The sequence below is a fragment of the Physella acuta genome, unplaced genomic scaffold, assembly GCF_028476545.2.
Source record: "Physella acuta isolate Inbredline_101_S28 unplaced genomic scaffold, ASM2847654v3 ptg000769l, whole genome shotgun sequence".
Classification (NCBI taxonomy): Eukaryota; Metazoa; Mollusca; class Gastropoda; family Physidae; genus Physella; species Physella acuta.
Genome location: NW_026732287.1, coordinates 207,906 through 229,778, shown reverse-complemented (window position 1 = coordinate 229,778; position 21,873 = coordinate 207,906). Strand labels below are relative to the sequence as shown.

At 42.5% G+C, this 21,873-nt stretch overlaps 2 protein-coding genes across 2 annotated transcripts; both read left to right on the top strand.

Moving 5' to 3' along the window:
• Window positions 1–1,286: 1,286 nt before the first annotated feature.
• Window positions 1,287–6,977, top strand: LOC131950530 (uncharacterized). The gene is made up of 4 exons (XM_059312724.1): window positions 1,287–1,422; window positions 4,470–4,602; window positions 5,239–5,351; window positions 6,201–6,977. Exons 1-4 carry the CDS (start codon window positions 1,395–1,397, stop codon window positions 6,305–6,307), a joined length of 381 nt encoding a protein of 126 aa, XP_059168707.1. The 5' UTR covers window positions 1,287–1,394; the 3' UTR covers window positions 6,308–6,977.
• Window positions 6,978–15,229: 8,252 nt separating this feature from the next.
• Window positions 15,230–20,891, top strand: LOC131950519 (uncharacterized). Its single transcript, XM_059312710.1, has 4 exons — window positions 15,230–15,420; window positions 17,162–17,351; window positions 18,530–18,648; window positions 20,671–20,891. The coding sequence occupies exons 1-4, from the start codon at window positions 15,378–15,380 to the stop codon at window positions 20,787–20,789; spliced, it is 471 nt and encodes a 156-aa protein (XP_059168693.1). The 5' UTR covers window positions 15,230–15,377; the 3' UTR covers window positions 20,790–20,891.
• The last annotated feature ends 982 nt before the right edge of the window (window positions 20,892–21,873 follow it).

The window sequence follows — 21,873 nt, the reverse complement described above, 5'->3', positions numbered from 1 at the left end:
TGGGGAGACGGTTAGAGAGACGGTTAGAGAAACGGTTAGAGAGACGGTTAGAGAGACGGTTAGAGAGACGGTTAGAGAGACGGTTAGAGAGACGGTTAGAGAGACGGTTGGAGGGACGGTTGAAACGCTTCCAGCAAGAACTCCGGGAATCAAGTCATGTATGACTGACGCAACTAGAGTCCTTCGTTGGTCTTTTATCGCCGGATGACGTATGACGGATGAATGACGATACTGAAAAAACTTTATGTGCTAGCTCAGTCATGCGGGGGGGGGGGGGGGTGGTGCAACGGTTAAAACTGAATCAAACAGTCAATAGGGTGATACACTACCTGAAATATTTTAATCAAACTGTCAATAGGGTGATACACTACCTGAAATATTTGAATCACATTTAACACAATCCGCTCTGATAAGATCTACATTCTGGGTAAATAAGGGACAATCCTAGCAGTCATTCGGCCTTCAATACCCGGTTAGCCGAAAGGGAAACCCCTCAGCCACTGTCCAGTAGAACATTCACGCACCGATTCACACACAAAAATATAATAATACAAATAATACATTCAATAGCTCACATTCAACTTTTAGTTTATACACATGTTGAGTGATTAATTAAATATGTTAATTGGCAACGGTTAGCCGCGTCACTTCTCAGTGCGCATGTGACTCAAGAATAGTCTACCATCAGCGGTTGCTCTCACCATATTTCTGACTGTGCACAAATCCCCCCTCCCCAAGGCGTAGCGACAGGGGGGGGGGGGGGGGGGCAGGGTGGTACATATGTCCCCGAGCGCCGACCCTAGGGGCGCCAAAATAAGCTCATTTTAGCTGTTATTTTGAATTATAAATATTTTTTAAACACACACAACGTTACCATTTTGCTGGGGTAAACCCTTCACAAATCTCCCACCCCCCACCCCCCCCTACAATGTTACCATGTTGCTGGGGCAAACTCTTCACAAATCTCCCATAGCGTTACCGTGTTGATGGGCCTTCAAGCGTGTGTGAATCACGAACATATTACTATAGCTATTCATAAACCACTTCTTATAAAATGTTTTGATAGCCCAACATCTCTTGCTTGTTAATCAGCCATGATAACTAGCAGCGCATTTTTCTTTATAAACTCGGTGATAGAGGTAGGGGATGGCGGGGGGAGGGCTTGAGAAAGTCTTGGAGAATGTACTTAGTGCACCAACTTTAGCGAGTCGTGACGCACTAAATATAGATACGTATGGGGAGGGGGAGGCTGCACACCAAAATGTGACTGGTTGCACAACTTACTGCATCATTACGCTACCCCGACCACTTTAGAACTTGCAACAACAGTAAGCTACCCGGACCAATTCTCCGGCAGACGCAATACAAACCTGACGCGTGGTTGAAGAAAAAAAATGTTTTGGATTTTGTTTGGACTCCTGGGTGAGTACTTGTGTTTTTGTCTCTCGTTCGGATTTTTCTGTAACTTTCCGTAAAGTGTATTTTTCTTTTTTTCTGTAACTTTCCGTAAAGTGTATTTTTCTTTTTTTCTGAAACTTTCCGTAAAGTGTATTTTTCTTTTTTTCTGAAACTTTCCGTAAAGTGTATTTGTCTTTTTTTTCTGCGTTCTTTTAAATTACTAGAAGGTACACAAAACCGAAATTTTTAAAGGATCCACACCTTTTTTTAATGTTGGTTTGTCAGGAGCTCAAGATTATGTGATTATGGATACCATATGTGTTCATAACAAATAAAATAACTTACTGCGTTGAAAATATTTGATGTATTAACTTTTTTTAACACCCTATCTTTAAAAGTAGGTGAAACAAACTCATTCGCTTGTACTCAATTCAATCAAACACTCACAACACAACACACACACACACACATACACAGCACACAAACACATACACATACACAGCACACACATACATACATCACATACACATAGAGTGTTACATTAACATTCACGTATCACTTAAGAAAATTTTATTTTTTCATTTATTTTTATTTAAAAAGGGGGAGTAAAAATACAAATTGAATACCTTTAAAAAATAAACTATAATTATTTTGTTTTAATTAATTTAATTGTTTTAAACATTTAAAATAGTTTTACACAGCATCAAAGACATGAACATCAATTGCATATAGATCTAGATCTATAGTAATTAAGTGGAGTTAATATTTTATAATTTTTTTTTTTTTGCCTCAGACATGTAATTTACAGCGTCAGTTGTGTGTTCGCTTTAGTATTACAGTTTTCATCATCGGCTTGTGAGGACTGATACAGATTTACAAAATATAAATAAACTATAATAAATAATAATTGCTTCCAAAGCGTATAACAAATTGTATCTGAAAGTAAAATAAAGTGAATCTATGAGGTTAATTAACCTGCATGTCTATTTAACAAGTTTAAAGAAGTTTCATCAGGAGAGAGCACATTTCATAATCTTACAACGATACAACTTATAAAACAAAATTAAAAAAAAAACTATTATGACAATTTTACTTACCGGTACTAAAACTGTGCATATATGGGTAAGTCTATTATAGAAGACATTTGCATATTTATTCACATCAGCTAAAATAGCGGGAGTGATCTCCCCTAAACTTATTTGAATTTTCTGATATCACTCAGGGGATGGCAACTCGGGATATAGACAAGATTTTTAATCCATTTTTAAATACTTTTAAAATAGAATAGAATTTCGCAGGAAAAAAAAAGGATTGCGCACCAAGTGAACAGCCAACATTATATGTATAATAATGCGGAATATTAGTACTTAATAAATTCATAAGCGGTTTTTTTTTTTTTTGAGAAATCGGAAATGGCGTAAAGTACTACTTCCGGTCAACGGAAATTACTCAAAATTTGATAGAAGGCACTGAATTAGATAGTTTACTTGTATATGTAAAATTTCGTCTATCTATTTCAAGCAATTCAAGTTAAAGGCTTTTGAAAAACCTAAAGTAGAATAAGTTCCACTTCCGGTTACCGGAAATCGGTTGAAAGTTGATACAGAAGTACAAATTTGATATAATATTTGATATAATAAATTTCATCAACCTAGCTGTAATGTTACTCAAATTATCGTGTTCACAGACACAAAACCACACAGACATACACAGACATACAGATATACACAGACACACGGACAAAATTGCAAAACCATGTTTTTCCGACTCGGGGAGGTGAAAAAAGTCGAGATTTGTGAAAATAGATTTCTTTGCACAATTACAATACTTCCTCTATACTTCAAATACGAGAAAGTAAAACGAGAACTCGATAGCCTAACAAGAATTTTACACTACATAGATTGATCAACATGTACTCAGTAACTAACTTACATGCGTGACCTCACCGCGATAACTTTATTTCTGCAGACACTATTCACTTGTGACAGAGATTTGACTTATGACAAACTTATGACAAACTTATGACATATTTATAACAAACTTATGACTTGCAACAATCTTATAACTTACAACAAATTTATGATTTACAACAAAGGAGTATTTCCTTATGGAGAGAAATGCGAAAGAACAGAATTTCTTCCAGCAATACAGAAAGGGGGGGGGGGGGGGCTTTTATGTGAACTACAATTTGAGCTTAGAAAAACTGTCAATGTTATATTCAATGTTTTTGTGTACAGACTAAACAACGACAGCGACTAAAAAGCTTTTCAAATGGGTTCCAAGGAATTTAATAATCAACCAAACCGAATTCTTTGAGTACCGAGAAAATGCTAAAACAACATCGGCGCCCGATAAATTCCTTGACTAGCAGGGCAACTGACATATGGGCTCCTGACATATAGGCTACTGACATATAGGCTACTGGCATTTGGGCTTCTGACATATGGGCTTCTGACATATAGGCTACTGGCATATTGGCTACTGACATTTGGGTCCTTGACTTGTTGGCTGACAGAATGTGTCATGATGAATGTGATTCGTGAACAGAACCAGGACAGAAATATGCTACAGGAGCTAAGTGTACGACAACAGTTGGCTGTAATGAAAGATGTAAGGAGCTTAGTGTAAGACTAAAGATAGTATGTAAGCAGAGAGTTTAATTAGCCTGTGGACGTTAACCTAATAATTAACACCTCACCCCCCCCCACTTCCATTTCTCGTCGGTTTAAGTTAAAATGGATGACCAAATTAACCTGTACTAGCTACCAGAGTTATTTCTAAGTCGTGGACCTGCGACTAATTCAAGTGATCAACATTTTTAAAAAAAAATGTCTTCGTATTTCTGCAATAAGTTTAACAATGTTTATCTTTAATAAAACACACGTCTATAAACATCAATGCTTATCTTTAATAAAACACACGTCTATAAACATTAATTCTTGTAAAATTGTCTCTGTATTTCTGCAATAAGTTTAACAATGCTTATTTTTAATAAAACACACGTCTATAAACATTAATTCTTGTAAAATGTCGTCTTGTCACGTGATTGGTCAACCTTGTGTCGTCACCAGTCACGTGCTGCCTGCCCAGTACCCAGGCCCAGCTTGACCTCTCCAACCTGTTCCCCACCACACAGAAGGTCATCGACTGTCAACCACAGATCAACCAGTGTCTCGTGGCTTTTACAGCATCCTTGGTCAACCAGTAGGTCTTTTACAACCATTCTCTTATATATATATATATATATATATATATATATATATATATATATATATATATATATATATATATATATATATATATATATATATATATATATATATATATATATATATATATATATATATATATATATATATACCTAAGTAGATATTTAAAGTGTTCTTATGTTCACCTAATTGAATCACTGACTAAAGCTGACTGAACCACTGACTGAAAAACTGACTGAACCACTGACTGAACCACTGACTGAACCACTGACTGAACCACTGACTAAATCTGACTGAACCACTGACTGAACCACTGACTAAATCTGACTGAACAACTGACTAAATGACTGAACCACTGACTAAATCTGACTGAACCACTGACTAAATGAGTGAACCACTGACTAAATCTGCCTAAACCACTGACTAAATCTGACTGAACAACTGACTAAATGACTGAACCACTGACTAAATCTGACTGAACCACTGACTGAACCACTGACTGAACCACTGACTGAACCACTGACTAAATCTGACTGAACCACTGACTGAACCACTGACTAAATCTGACTGAACCACTGACTGAACCACTGACTGAACCACTGACTAAATCTGCCTGTTTGTACGAGTGCAGACAAACAGCCGCGGCCGCTAAGACGTGTGTGCAGATAGTCAACTGTTACCTGGACGCCGTGGGCGAGGATCTCAAGCAGCAGGCCCTCAAGTCCATTGATGATGTCTTGAACGGTCAGTTCCGCTCTTAGATGAGCAGCAGGCATCGTGCGGTGCCATTCTAGAAATAAGTTGTACACACATACACACACACATACACACATACACACATACACACATACACACATACACACATACACTCATACACACATACACACATACACACATACACACATACACACATACACACATACACACATACACACATACACACATACACACATACACACATACACACATACACACATACACACATACACACATACACACATACACACATACACACATACACACATACACACATACACACATACACACATACACACATACACACATACACACATACACACATACACACATACACACATACACACATACATACACACATACACACATACACTCATACACACATACACACATACACACATACATACATACACACATACACACATACACACATACACTCATACACACATACACACATACACACATACACACATACACACATACATACATACACACATACACACATACACACATATACACATACACACATACACACATACACACATACACACATACACACATACACACATACACACATACACACACACAATGTGTGTATTACGGCCTCAATGTCGGTCAGTTAGTGAACTGACCAGCCAGTTTTTTCGTGTCTGACCTTAGGCTTTGGCCGGTCAGATTTTGCCAGATTTTATCCAAATCCCGCGGTCAATAGTGATTTTCTGATGTAGACATAATGGAAAGGTCACGATTAAAAAAAAAAATAAGGCCTTTTTATTTAGTTTTGCAAGTTAAGTTAGCTGCCTCGGTTCTTATTAAAGGGAAGTATTTTTTTTTCAGGTGTTGTTGATGATATATTTTCTGGAGTTACATCCCCTAGAATGTCCGTGGTGGTGACGGGCTGCTGTCTGCTGGTCGCGACACTCGTGGGACTGATGTGGCAGTAAACACTGGGACAAACATCTGGACTTTGGGGGGGGGGGGACATTAGAGGGACATTAGAGGGATAACTAGACCCATTGAGGGAAAAACTTCGGGACATTAGAGTGTCATTGACCGGACAAACATCGGGACATTAGAGGGACATTAAAACATCGGGACATTAGAGGGACATTGACCGGAAAAAATTGGGACATTAGAGAACCATCCAGAAACATCGGGACATTACTGGGACATAGAAAAATCTGGACATTAGAAGGACATTGAGGGGACGTATTACTTATCATCAATAAGGCATTAATTTACAAAAAAAAGGGCACTGTCGATGAGTAGACGACATTTTGACGCAACATTTATGACTCTAGACATTCCTAATTATACCACCTGTCTACAATTTTTATCGGCCACAGTAGACAATGTACTTTCTTGTAGATGTATTCGATGTAGTGACAATTACGTTTGTACATTTCCAATATTGGTTTATTCCTCGTATGTATTCCTGTTATACATTTCATTTAATTGTTAACAGCTTGATGTAGACAAAAACAATTTGTAATTAACTAAAAACAATTTGTAATTAACTAACAGGGTGCGCATGTTGAACTAATTGGACAGACACATTGTTAGACATTTAGGACAAATTAAATGTTTTTGGTTGATTAAAACTGTTATGCTTTAGATTGGTTGCTTTTAACGAATGAAGTATTGTTTGTAGATTGAGAGATTTTGTGCACGCAATAACCTCTAGAGAAGCCAAACTAAAGAGTTAAACCACACACTGCACAGTTAAACCACACACTGCACAGTTAAACCACACACACTTAAACCACACACTATTCAGTTAATCCACACACTGTTCAGTTAAACTACAGTCCAACCACATGTTACATTATGGTTTTTTAATAATAATCTAGCTTTCATCTTAAATTGTGTTACATTAATTTTATAAAACCCCTGATAGATAAATTAGTTCTAAAAGAAATTGAGACACACCATTGTGTTTTATGTGTTTTAACTGTAAGTCTTCATTAATAGTCTTTATCGTTCGGTCTTGTCTCTCCACATTGTGCATTGTTAACGTTTTGGACCTAACCTGACTTTAAAATGTTGTCGGCTTTTTGTCGTGATCCTGTGTTTTATTATTTTGTCGTGATCCTGTGTTAAGTAATGAACGTGGTAAATGTATGCAGTAGTGATTATTGAACAAATAGTTGCGACGAGTTTAGGAGAGCAAATCACATCAACTATATTTTCTTACTATTTAATCTAGCCGATTCAAAATTAGTATTTTAATTAAATATACCGGGAATGATCTCCCCTAAACTTTCTCGAATATTCTTATATAAAACAACATGGGATGGGAACTCGGGCTATAGACATGATTTTTAATCCATTTTAAATACTTAAAGTTTTAAAAATAGAATAAAATCTCGTAGACAAAAGAATTGCACACCAAGTGAATGCCAAATAAAAAAAAAGTGCATAATAGTGCGCAATATTTTTAGTACATTAAAAATTTACATTAGTTTTTTGAGAAATCGGAAGTAGCGTAAATTACTACTTCCGGTCAACGGAAATTACTCGAAATTTAACAGAAGGTAGAGAATTAGATCTTATACTTACATGTGAAATTTCATTTATCTATCTGAAATAGTACTCAAGTTATAGGCTTTTGAAAAATTCAAAGTAGAAAAAGTACCACTTCCGGTTATCGGAAATCGCTCAAAAGTTGATACGGATCTACGATTTTGATAAAATACTTATATATGAAAATTCATCAACCTAGCTGTAACGGTACTCAAGTAATCGTGTTTACACACAGACAGACAGACAGACACACAGACATACGGACAGAATTGCAAAGCCCAGTTTTTCAGACTGGATTACGCATAAAACCTCTTAATTTTGATAAATCTGGATTGATAATTTTTGCCCGATTAAAATAAGTCCTCTATACTTCGGATGTGATGAAGGACTGAGGTGTAATACGGTGAAAATTGTTAAAATTTCAAGTGATTTTTGTGCACGATTACAATACTTTCTCTATACTTCGTATATACGAGAAGATAAAAAGATGAAAATAAAATGAGGAGGTTGGAACATTCTATTCACTTAATTCTATGAAATGTTATATGTATATCGGAATCAAAAACTACATTCTTCACACTAAAAATTGTACGTGTGATATTAAATAGAGCATAAGAATTTATACAGACAAATCGCGATATGTTGATATGCACTTTCTCATTTCTTAGTGGATATAAGGATTTAAAAAATTCAATACAAACACACATTTTTTTCCTGTGACTTTTTCCGTATATTTCTCAATGTTGACCACTCCTCTATGTTGGCCACCCCACCCGACTCCTCTATGTTGGCCACCCCACCCGACTCCTCTATGTTGGCCACCCCACCCGACTCCTCTATGTTGGCCACCCCACCCGACTCCTCTATGTTGGCCACCCCACCCGACTCCTCTATGTTGGCCACCCCACCCCACTATGTTGGCCACCCCACTATATTGGCCACCCCACCCCACTATGTTGGCCACCCCACTATGTTGGCCACCCCACCCCACTTTTCTATGTTGGCCACCCCACCCCACTATGTTGGCCACCCCACTATGTTGGCCACCCCACTATGTTGGCCACCCCACCCCACTCTTCTATGTTGGCCACCCCACCCCACTATGTTGGCCACCCCACTATGTTGGCCACCCCACCCCACTATGTTGGCCACCCCACTATGTTGGCCACCCCACTATGTTGGCCACCTCACTATGTTGGCCACCCCACTATATTGGCCACCCCACCCCACTATGTTGGCCACCCCACTATGTTGGCCACCCCACCCCACTATGTTGGCCACCCCACCCCACTATGTTGGCCACCCCACCCCACTATGTTGGCCACCCCACTATGTTGGCCACCCCACCCCACTATGTTGGCCACCCCACCCCACTATGTTGGCCACCCCACCCCACTATGTTGGCCACCCCACCCCACTATGTTGGCCACCCCACTATGTTGGCCACCCCACTATGTTGGCCACCCCACCCCACTATGTTGGCCACCCCACCCCTCTATGTTGGCCACCCCACCCCACTATGTTGGCCACCCCACTCCTCTAAGTTGGCCACCCAACTATGTTGGCCACCCCACCCCACTATGTTGGCCACCCCACCCCACTATGTTGGCCACCCCACTATGTTGGCCACCCCACCCCACTATGTTGGCCACCCCACCATGTTGGCCACCCCACCCCACTATGTTGGCCACCCCACTATGTTGGCCACCCCACCCCACTATGTTGGCCACCCCACCCCTCTATGTTGGCCACCCCACTATGTTGGCCACCCCACCCTTCTATGTTGGCCACCCCTCTATGTTGGCCACCCCACTATGTTGGCCACCCCACCCCACTATGTTGGCCACCCCACCCCTCTATGTTGGCCACCCCACTATGTTGGCCACCCCACCCCTCTATGTTGGCCACCCCACCCCTCTATGTTGGCCACCCCTCTATGTTGGCCACCCCTCTATGTTGGCCACCCCACCCCTCTATGTTGGCCACCCCTCTATGTTGGCCACCCCTCTATGTTGGCCACCCCACCCCACTATGTTGGCCACCCCACTATGTTGGCCACCCCACCCCACCCCTCTATGTTGGCCACCCCACCCCACTATGTTGGCCACCCCACTATGTTGGCCACCCCACCCCACTATGTTGGCCACCCCACTCCTCTAAGTTGGCCACCCCACCCCACTATGTTGGCCACCCCACCCCACTATGTTGGCCACCCCACTATGTTGGCCACCCCACCCCACTATGTTGGCCACCCCACCCCACTATGTTGGCCACCCCACCCCACTATGTTGGCCACCCCACCATGTTGGCCACCCCACCCCACTATGTTGGCCACCCCACTATGTTGGCCACCCCACTATGTTGGCCACCCCACCCCACTATGTTGGCCACCCCACTATGTTGGCCACCCCACTATGTTGGCCACCCCACCCCACTATGTTGGCCACCCCACCCCACTATGTTGGCCACCCCACCCCACTATGTTGGCCACCCCACTATGTTGGCCACCCCACCCGACTCCTCTATGTTGGCCACCCCACTATGTTGGCCACCCCACTATGTTGGCCACCCCACTATGTTGGCCACCCCACCATGTTGGCCACCCCACTATGTTGGCCACCCCACTATGTTGGCCACCCCACCATGTTGGCCACCCCACTATGTTGGCCACCCCACTATGTTGGCCACCCCACCCCACCATGTTGGCCACCCCACTATGTTGGCCACCCCACTATGTTGGCCACCCCACCCCACTATGTTGGCCACCCCACCCCACTATGTTGGCCACCCCACCCCACTATGTTGGCCACCCCACCCCACTATGTTGGCCACCCCACCCCACTATGTTGGCCACCCCACCCCACTATGTTGGCCACCCCACCCCACTATGTTAGCCACCCCACTATGTTGGCCACCCCACTATGTTGGCCACCCCACTATGTTGGCCACCCCACTATGTTGGCCACCCCACTATGTTGGCCACCCCACTATGTTGGCCACCCCACTATGTTGGCCACCCCACTATGTTGGCCACCCCACTATGTTGGCCACCCCACTATGTTGGCCACCCCACTATGTTGGCCACCCCACCATGTTGGCCACCCCACTATGTTGGCCACCCCACTATGTTGGCCACCCCACCCCACCATGTTGGCCACCCCACTATGTTGGCCACCCCACTATGTTGGCCACCCCACTATGTTGGCCACCCCACTATGTTGGCCACCCCACTATGTTGGCCACCCCAATATGTTGGCCACCCCACCATGTTGGCCACCCCACTATGTTGGCCACCCCACTATGTTGGCCACCCCACCCCACCATGTTGGCCACCCCACTATGTTGGCCACCCCACTATGTTGGCCACCCCACTATGTTGGCCACCCCACCCCACTATGTTGGCCACCCCACCCCACTATGTTGGCCACCCCACCCCACTCCACATGTTGGCCACCCCACCCCACTATGTTGGCCACCCCACTATGTTAGCCACCCAACTTGACTATGTTGGCCACCCCACTATATTGGCCACCCCACTCCTTTATGTTGGCCACCCGACTATGTTGGCCACCCCACTATGTTAGCCACCCAACTTGACTATGTTGGCCATCCCCACTATGTTGGCCACCCCACTATGTTGGCCACCCCACTATGTTGGCCACCCCATCCCTCTATGTTGGCCACCCCACTATGTTGGCCACCCCACTATGTTGGCCACCTCACTATGTTGGCCACCCCACTATATTGGCCACCCCACCCCACTATGTTGGCCACCCCACTATGTTGGCCACCCCACCCCACTATGTTGGCCACCCCACCCCACTATGTTGGCCACCCCACCATGTTGGCCACCCCACCCCACTATGTTGGCCACCCCACTATGTTGGCCACCCCACCCCACTATGTTGGCCACCCCACTATGTTGGCCACCCCACCCCACTCCTTTATGTTGGCCACCCCACCCCACTCCTTTATGTTGGCCACCCCACTATGTTGGCCACCCCTCTATGTTGGCCACCCCTCTATGTTGGCCACCCCTCTATTTTGGCCACCCCACTATGTTGGCCACCCCACTATGTTGGCCACCCCTCTATGTTGGCCACCCCTCTATGTTGGCCACCCCTCTATTTTGGCCACCCCACTATGTTGGCCACCCCACTATGTTGGCCACCCCACTATATTGGCCACCCCACCCCACTATGTTGGCCACCCCACTATGTTGGCCACCCCACCCCACTCCTTTATGTTGGCCACCCGACTATATTGGCCACCCCACTATGTTGGCCACCCCACTATGTTGGCCACCCCACCCCACTCCTTTATGTTGGCCACCCGACTATATTGGCCACCCCACCCCACTATGTTGGCCACCCCACTATGTTGGCCACCCCACCCCACTCCTTTATGTTGGCCACCCCACTATGTTGGCCACCCCACTATGTTGGCCACCCCACTATGTTGGCCACCCCACTATGTTGGCCACCCGACTATATTGGCCACCCCACTATGTTGGCCACCCCACTATGTTGGCCACCCCTCTATGTTGGCCACCCCACTATGTTGGCCACCCCTCTATGTTGGCCACCCCTCTATGTTGGCCACCCCTCTATTTTGGCCACCCCACTATGTTGGCCACCCCACTTCTCTATGTTGGCCACCCCACTATATTGGCCACCCCACTCCTTTATGTTGGCCACCCCACTATATTGGCCACCCCACTATATTGGCCACTCCACTCCTTTATGTTGGCCACCCCACTATATTGGCCACCCCACTCCTTTATGTTGGCCACCCCACTATATTGGCCACCCCACTATATTGGCCACCCCACTCCTTTATGTTGGCCACCCCACTATATTGGCCACCCCACTCCTTTATGTTGGCCACCCCACTATATTGGCCACCCCACTATATTGGCCACTCCACTCCTCTCTATTTACCAGGGCAAGTCTTGTCTGTTGACTATAAAAAATGTGTTATCACAACTCGACCTACGTATCAGAGCTGTGTTGCTAAAAATAGATCCCCACATACCCTGTATTTAAACACACCTGGTGTGTGCACTTGATCAACCGTGACGGTTGCCTCAAGTTTTGGGTCACCTTTAAACTAAGGTCCTTGACCCTGCTCGCTATGCATGGCTGCACATGGCAAACATTGTGAGAGGACAGCGGTCCCCAGATTGTTGTGGGGGCGACCAGATTGGTGTGGGGGCGACCAGATTGGTGTGGGGGCGACCAGATTGGTGTGGGGGCGACCAGATTGGTGTGGGGGCGACCAGATTGGTGTGGGGGCGACTAGATTGGTGTGGGGGTGACCAGATCGGTGTGGGGGCGTCTAGATTGGTGTGGGGGCGACCAGATTGTTGTGGGGGCGACCAGATTGGTGTGGGGGCGACCAGATTGTTGTGGGGGCGACCAGATTGGTGTGGGGGCGATAAGGTTGGTGTAGGGGTGTGGGGGTGACTAGATTGGTGTGGGGGCGACTAGATTGGTGTGGGGGTGTGGGGACGACCAGATTGGTGTGGGGGTGACCAGAGTGGTGTGGGGGCGACTAGATTGGTGTGGGGGTGACCAGATCGGTGTGGGGGCGTCTAGATTGGTGTGAGAGCGAACAGATTGGTGTGGGGGCGACTAGATTGGTGTGGGGGCGACCAGATTGTTGTTGGGGCGACCAGATTGTTGTGGGGGCGACCAGATTGGTGTGGGGGCAACCAGATTGGTGTGGGGGCGACCAGATTGGTGTGAGGGCGACTAGATTGGTGTGGGGGCGACCAGATTGGTGTGGGGGCGACTAGATTGGTGTGGGGGTGACCAGATCGGTGTGGGGGCGTTTAGATTGGTGTGAGAGCGACCAGATTGGTGTGGGGGCGACTAGATTGGTGTGGTGGCGACTAGATTGGTGTGGGGGCGACCAGATTGGTGTGGGGGCGATTAGATTGGTGTGAGAGCGACCAGATTGGTGTGGGGGCGACTAGATTGGTGTGGGGGCGACCAGATTGGTGTGGGGGCAACCAGATTGGTGTGGGGGCGACCAGATTGGTGTGGGGGCGACTAGATTGGTGTGGGGGCGACCAGATTGGTGTGAGGGCGACTATATTGTTGTGGGGGCGACTAGATTGGTGTGGGGGCGACCAGATTGGTGTGGGGGCGACTAGATTGGTGTGGGGGTGACCAGATCGGTGTGGGGGCGTTTAGATTGGTGTGAGAGCGACCAGATTGGTGTGGGGGCGACTAGATTGGTGTGGTGGCGACTAGATTGGTGTGGGGGCGACCAGATTGGTGTGGGGGCGATTAGATTGGTGTGAGAGCGACCAGATTGGTGTGGGGGCGACTAGATTGGTGTGGTGGCGACTAGATTGGTGTGGGGGCGACCAGATTGGTGTGGGGGCGACTAGATTGTTGTGGGGGCGACTAGATTGGTGTGGGGGCGACCAGATTGTTGTGGGGGCGACTAGATTGGTGTGGGGGCGACTAGATTGGTGTGGGGGCGACTAGATTGTTGTGGGGGCGACCAGATTGTCAGGAGAAGAAATGTCGACGACAAAAGTCCAGCCTCCCATATTTAAACTTAGGCCATGTCAAGCCCACTTGAAAGTGTTCGGGTCACTTCATGTTAGGGTCAATCTATTGATACATGTAATTGTTATTTCCCCTCAGTTTCGAACCCGTTTAATTAATTTTAATAACTAATTAAACATCTTATTAAATTTAAAAAGTAGATAGACTTGTATTGTTATCTAAGTGAGACGTATTTGGAAAGTTTGAACGCAATCGCTGCATTAAAAGTGGGTCAAAAATGACTTACAAGATTTGCCACAAACCCACTAACAGGCGTTGCGAACTAAATAAAATCTTGTAAAAAGGACAGTCTAAACAAGCGGTTGATTTTATCCTCAATTAATTATATATCTTTATCAAGCAGAATTTGATGGTCTTTATTTTCCGAGATGACATGCACATAAACTGTTGTTTCATCTTGGGCTAAATTGGTCTTTTAATCAAACATTGTGGATATTCTTTAATTAACTTTTATAAATTTTTTTTCACTAAATTACAAAGGCGTATGACGACAAGACAGTTACCATGACAACTGGGTGCTGCTATCATTGTGAGATAGTTACCATGACAACTGGGTGCTGCTATCATTGTGAGACAGTTACCATGACAACTGAGGTGCTGGCATCACTGTGGGAACCGCTGTGACCTGACCAACTGACCCAGCCTGTGGTCAATTGGCTTATGGGGGCGGGGCGAGTACAACAGCCTACACATCTACTGTGTACACACACATGTACTGTGTACATACACAGCAAATACTGATGTGCAGCATTATTTATTAACATTAAAATATTTAGATTTAATTTTGCTGCAGTCAGCAGTTTCTACTGAACTGTGAGTGTTCCCTGGATATCTGTGGGTGGAGCGACTGTCCTACTCTCTGTGGAGCCGACTGTCCTTCTGCGTGGAGCCGACTGTTTTACTGTACAAGATGGATCTCCTGAGTTTCTTACACACCCTTGTTTTCCTTCTATGTAAGTTTTCCCTAACTTGTTCTTATTCTTGTGTGTTTGTAAAATATCTCTTGGAAAATAATAGGCAATAATTCGTTTTTTTTATTGAGAAATATTGGCTTAAACCAGACTTGATGAGCAAAAAAATATTGGCTTAAATCAGACTTGATGAGCTGGGTGTAAACTAGATGACATGCAGATCGAATGATTGGACAAAGACTGGTATCATGACTTATATGACTGTCAGCTGTGACAGAGACAACTCAATGACTGTCAGCTATGACAGAGACAACTCAATGACTGAATACATCATCGACTTCAGCTATCAGGGCGCCACATTTATCTTGTGACGTAATCATTCGTGTACGTCTGCTTGCCAAGTCTGCTAGCGACAGTTAGCGTAGAAAGGATTGGGCCATATTTAAGGGCCTGAAAGATTTAAAATATTTTAAATATAAATCTTTTTAATTTAAAATAATTTATTTAATGCTCAGCTTACTTCCTATCTCCAATTTGGCTTCCGATAAAGATATTTAATTAAGTCATTAAAAAACCTTCACACAATAGTAACTTGGTGTACGACCCCAGTTTTACTAACACAAACTCTAAGTCACGAGGTCAAACAAAGCCCAAAGATTCCAGTCTGAAACTATTTGTCAAAACAATCTCACTGAAATCTTTGTCTTTTAACAATTGTAGTTAATATTTTAAGGATGTTCGGACCTGACTACGGCCAGTGTCAGGACCCGGGTCCTTTTCCATCCAAGCAAAATTACCTAAATGATTTTACGTTCTTATTTATTTCACAATGATATGACTAGGCTAATATAACTTCAGGATATGATGAACATGTCTAGTAGACTGGTTTTAACTATTCTGGTCTAACGTCTGGACATTAAGATTTTAAAATTTCTTGACATTAAGATTTCAATAATTTCTATACATTAAGATTTCAATAATTTCACGACATTAAGATTTCAATAATTTCACGACATTAAGATTTCAATAATTTCTGAAAATTAAGATTTCAATAATTTCACGCCATTAAGATTTATTTCTGGACATTAAGATTTCAATAATTTCAAGACATTAAGATTTCAATCATTTCACGACCTTAAGATTTCAATAATTTCTGGACATTAAGATTTCAATAATTTCTGGACATTAAGATTTCAATAATTTCAAGACATTAAGATTTCAATCATTTCACGACCTTAAGATTTCAATAATTTCTGGACATTAAGATTTCAATAATTTCTAGACATTAAGATTTTAATAATTTCACGACATTAAGATTTCAATCATTTCACGACCTTAAGATTTCAATAATTTCTGGACATTAAGATTTCAATAATTTCTGGACATTAAGATTTCAATAATTTCTGGACATTAAGATTTCAATAATTTCAAGACATTAAGATTTCAATAATTTCTGGACATTAAGATTTCAATAATTTCTGGACATTAATATTTCAATAATTTCAAGACATTAAGATTTCAATAATTTCTGGACATTAAGATTTCAATAATTTTTGGACATTAAGATTTCAATAATTTCTGGACATTAATATTTCAATAATTTCTGGACATTAATATTTCAATAATTTCTGGACATTAAGATTTCAATAATTTCTGGACATTAATATTTCAATAATTTCTGGACATTAAGATTTCAATAATTTCTGGACATTAAGATTTCAATAATTTCTGGACATTAAGATTTCAATAATTTCTGGACATTAATATTTCAATAATTTCCCAGCTTGTTTGTTTTCTGGATCTCTGTGCGTGACTTCTACAAGAACGAGCAAGTCGACACCATCCACCACCACCACAACTACAACAACCACCACAGATGGCACACCTGTTGTGACAACCACCGTCCCACCCGGCAACTACGACAAAGGGATGAGGGAATGTCATATGCAGTACCTGGCAGCGGGGGAGAACAGGTGTGTTACACAGGTGCACATTCAGGGGTGGGGGAGGGGACCCCTTTATAGGTGTGTTACACAGATGCACATTCAGGGGTGGGGGAGGGGAACCCTTTACACAGGTGCACATTCAGGGGTGGGGGAGATGACCCCTTTATACATGAATTACACATTAGCAAATTCATGGGTGGGTAGGTGAGCCCCCCCCCCCCCTCCCAACAGATGCGTTACATTCGTGCTCATAGAGGGGTAGTGGCTCCCCATCATTACTTTAGACTAGCCCATCATTGCTTTAGACTAGCCCATCATTGCTTTAGACTCGCCCCATCATTACTTTAGACTCGCCCCATCATTGCTTTAGACTAGCCTATCATTGCTTTAGACTAGCCCATCATTGCTTTAGACTCGCCCCCTCATTGCTTTAGACTAGCCCATCATTGCTTTAGACTAGCCTATCATTGCTTTAGACTAGCCCATCATTGCTTTAGACTCGCCCCCTCATTGCTTTAGACTAGCCCATCATTGCTTTAGACTAGCCCTATCATTGCTTTAGACTCGCCCCATCATTACTTTAGACTAGCCCCATCATTGCTTTAGACTAGCCCATCATTGCTTTAGACTAGCCTATCATTGCTTTAGACTAGCCCATCATTGCTTTAGACTAGCCCTATCATTGCTTTAGACTAGCCCATCATTGCTTTAGACTAGCCCATCATTGCTTTAGACTAGCCCTATCATTGCTTTAGACTAGCCCATCATTGCTTTAGACTAGCCCAACATTGCTTTAGACTAGCCCATCATTGCTTTAGACTAGCCCATCATTGCTTTAGACTAGCCCAACATTGCTTTAGACTAGCCCATCATTGCTTTAGACTAGCCCAACATTGCTTTAGACTCGCCCCATCATTGCTTTAGACTAGCCAATCATTGCTTTAGACTAGCCCAACATTGCTTTAAATCCAATTTGTGTTTCTAAGCTAGCCGCACATTTCCTTCCCAATACGCCTCCCTCACTCCCACACCCCTCTAATACAAGGTATGGACCAGAAAAATCAAAGGAGAGATCAATCGTTAAAAAAAATGTGTGAAGTATTTTTAAAACGTGAAGAAATCTTCGCTCTGAGAATAACTGTAACCATGACAACAATCTGCAACTAACACGTTTTCCTTCCTCCTAACGGTTCTCATATTTTCAGAGAAAACGCCTTCAAGTTCTACGAATGTGCCAGCGCTGTGGAATGTGAGACCACTTTAGAGAATTGTGAATCTCTGAAAACCAGATACCTGAACTACATCAAAAACCAAGAGATCCACTGTAAGAACTCATCATTGCCTGTTTACCTCAAACATCAAATGTTATACTTTGGTCTACTGCTAATCATTGCCTGTTTACCTCAAACATCAAATGTTATACTTTGGTCTGGACTATCATTGCCTGTTTACCTCAAACATCAAATGTTATACTTTGGTCTACTGCTTATCATTGCCTGTTTACCTCAAACATCAAATGCTATACTTTGGTCTACTGCTAATCATTGCCTGTAGCCTATACCTCAAACATCAAATGCTATACTTTGGTCTACTGCTAATCATTGCCTGTTTACCTCAAACATCAAATGTTATACTTTGGTCTACTGCTAATCATTGCCTGTTTACCTCAAACATCAAATGTTATACTTTGGTCTACTGCTAATCTTTACCCACTCCATGCCTGTAGCAAACATTGTACCGGACGTACACTCCACGCCTGTAACTTACATTATACCCTGTAAGCGAGAGATGACCATTCAGCGCCCTACGTGCTGGGTCACCTCATGCGTGTCACACTGGCATCCGTTCAACTCTGACAGTCAGTGACCCGAGACGGTAGCGGGGTGTTAACATACTGTTAGACCATGTTAAACCATACTAGTGGAATAGAGAAATGTACGTGTATTTAAAGACTAGCTGCATACCCGTGCTTCGTCACGTTGAATCTTTTTTTTAAATGTACCAACTTGGGAACAGAACAAAACCAAACACAAACACAATGCAACACCATATAGATACAAACATAAAAGAAAACACAACGCAAACAATCGCAAATTCAAACAAAAACGCAAACATAACGTCAACGCGAACACAAAGCAAACACAGAATAAAACGCAAACGCAACACGCGAACGCAAAAATAAACACAAAAGAACCGCGACACGCACACGCAAACAAAAACGCAAACACGACGCCAAACGAAAAAAACAAAAGAAAACACAAAAGAAAACACACACGAATTATTCTTTACGGGACGTCCGCGCCCAGAGAGAGCCTTTCTCACATTCTTTAATTTAACCATCCCTTCTAATAACACTAAAAAATAATAATAACAAAATAGTGATTTTAAGAGATCACGGAAATATTTTTTTTAAAAACCTATAAAACAAATCAGAAAACAATATAAATAATCTAATCAATAAGGTAGAAGTAAAAAAAAAGAATTACTTAGTTGCAATATTTCGCGTGAGTTGAATTTGTTTTTAAATTACCTCTCCTGGCATAATAATTAAACATTTTAATTGATTCGTTTTATTCGACACTACTGTTATTTAAATGAATCATTATTTTTCTAGGAATATAAGCAAAAATATTCGACATTGATTTGTTTAATATGTTTTGCAATGTGTGTGTATTTAATATTTTCTTTACGTTCTTTTGTTGACGTATGCAAATAAGTTGTTACATAAATAGACCCAACTCTATTAAAATAAGACAATGGCTATGCAAAATAAAATCAAGGCATGTGGTGTTGGTTCTAGAGTCTATACCAATGACAGAAGGAAGGAAGGACTGACACACTACCAGCCCGATTATGTTATAGATCCCTAAATTTTAGATGAAATCAATATTATATATATAAATATATAACATATATATGTACATTATATATACTTATTATATAATTATATATATTCAGTGGCGTAGCGACCCCACCCGGTGCCTGGGGCAATCTTTCAATTTGGTGCCCCCCCCCCCCCCCTATATATTTTTTTTATGATTATAGTTCAAAACAGCAGCTAAAATGAGCTTTTAATTTTTTTCCAACCCATTTTGGCGCCCCTAGAGTCGACGCCCGGTGATATATGTACCTTTCCGCCTTTCCCCTCTCCTTTCGCCTATATATATATATATATATATATATATATATGTGTGTGTGTGTGTGTGTGTGTGTGTGTGTGTGTGTGTGTGTGTGTGTGTAATTATAATTGTGTTTAATGAAAGTTTAACACTGAGCTAACATGTCGTGCTATTATAATTGTGTTCTAACTCTAACGTTGAGCTAACATCACGTGCTATTTTCACAGGGACAGATGAGCTGGACAGTGACAAACGCCGGAACAACGCCATCACCATCTGTGGTGGTGCCACACGCTACATCAACGTCGTCTTCATGGCTGTCGTCCATTTGATGTCCAAGTTTTAAAACTTTACCCTAACTGTTCCCATGACAAACTTCACCCTAACAGTTCTCATGACAAACCACTGCAGGCACAACGTTCATCCAACTGATTTTGTATCATAATATTTTATTACAGATGTCAGTTGATTTAAGCGGCCCCATGTATCTTGGGCACAAAAAGGAAAATATGATGACATTAATTATAAATATGTATAAAGCATTTTTCTATATGGTTTAAATGAAATCTAATCACACTAATGTAGCAATAATAACAAGCAGCTTCTAGCCACAGAGGATGCTTGTTATTTAAATACCCAATTTTTAGCTTTCAGTTATTTTTAAAATTGAATAAAAGTTTGTATTTTTTATCTTTTGATGTAATCTTATTTTATTTATGTTGTTAGAATATCTATGGTGTGATTCCTGACACACATAGTTTTGTATGTGCTTTTTTCTCTTGTGTACTTTCGTGTGAGATTTTTGTTTCCGATGTGACTTCCCCACTTACTTAAGGAAATAAAGTATCTGTAATATCTGTAGAGAGTTGTTCTCTCGAGCTGGCCTTACACAGCCCCACGTCTGGCGGTCTGTCTATTCACCCGCCCGACGGTAAGTCTCCTGACGTCAGATATCAAAACATTTCCAAAGATAAAAGGATTTAAATCAGTCCCAGAAATAAAAGTGGGTCAAAAAAATTAATCCGTTCATGAATATTTCAGTAGTTTTTGTTGTATTATTTTGTTTGTTAATAGTTGTGTTTTTTAATTCAAGAAATAAAAGTCAATTAAATTAGGGTCTTTCGCCACCACAAAAGTGATGAGAACAAAATTCATGGGTGGGGAGAGGTTGGGATCAATTAAATAAAACAGTCCTGCTTGTATGTGACGCTGTAGGGAATCGGGGTCTCCCCAACAATGGCCAAAATATTTCAAGTCCGCTAAATGGTTTGCAATTGTTTCGTTATTGTAAGTCGTACATCACTTTCGTCGCGATGAATTGGTGGCATCCTGCGTAAAATAAAATTCCTAAAATGATGTAATATGTCGCAGACGGTGCACCATACTCTCCACAGAGGTCGCCTTATCAACGCTTCGTTTTGTAGGTGTGT

What these genes read in the sequence shown, in the direction of transcription:
- LOC131950530 (XM_059312724.1), top strand. Translation starts at nt 1,395, where the DNA reads ATGTTTTGGATTTTGTTTGGACTCCTGG. An exon ending in GATTTTGTTTGGACTCCTGG is followed by an intron (nt 1,423 to 4,469) that starts GTGAGTACTTGT and finishes TGTCGTCACCAG; the next exon opens with TCACGTGCTGCCTGCCCAGT. An exon ending in ACAGCATCCTTGGTCAACCA is followed by an intron (nt 4,603 to 5,238) that starts GTAGGTCTTTTA and finishes GTACGAGTGCAG; the next exon opens with ACAAACAGCCGCGGCCGCTA.
- LOC131950519 (XM_059312710.1), top strand. Translation starts at nt 15,378, where the DNA reads ATGGATCTCCTGAGTTTCTTACACACCCTTGTTTTCCTTCTAT. An exon ending in CACCCTTGTTTTCCTTCTAT is followed by an intron (nt 15,421 to 17,161) that starts GTAAGTTTTCCC and finishes ATAATTTCCCAG; the next exon opens with CTTGTTTGTTTTCTGGATCT. An exon ending in CAAAAACCAAGAGATCCACT is followed by an intron (nt 18,649 to 20,670) that starts GTAAGAACTCAT and finishes CTATTTTCACAG; the next exon opens with GGACAGATGAGCTGGACAGT.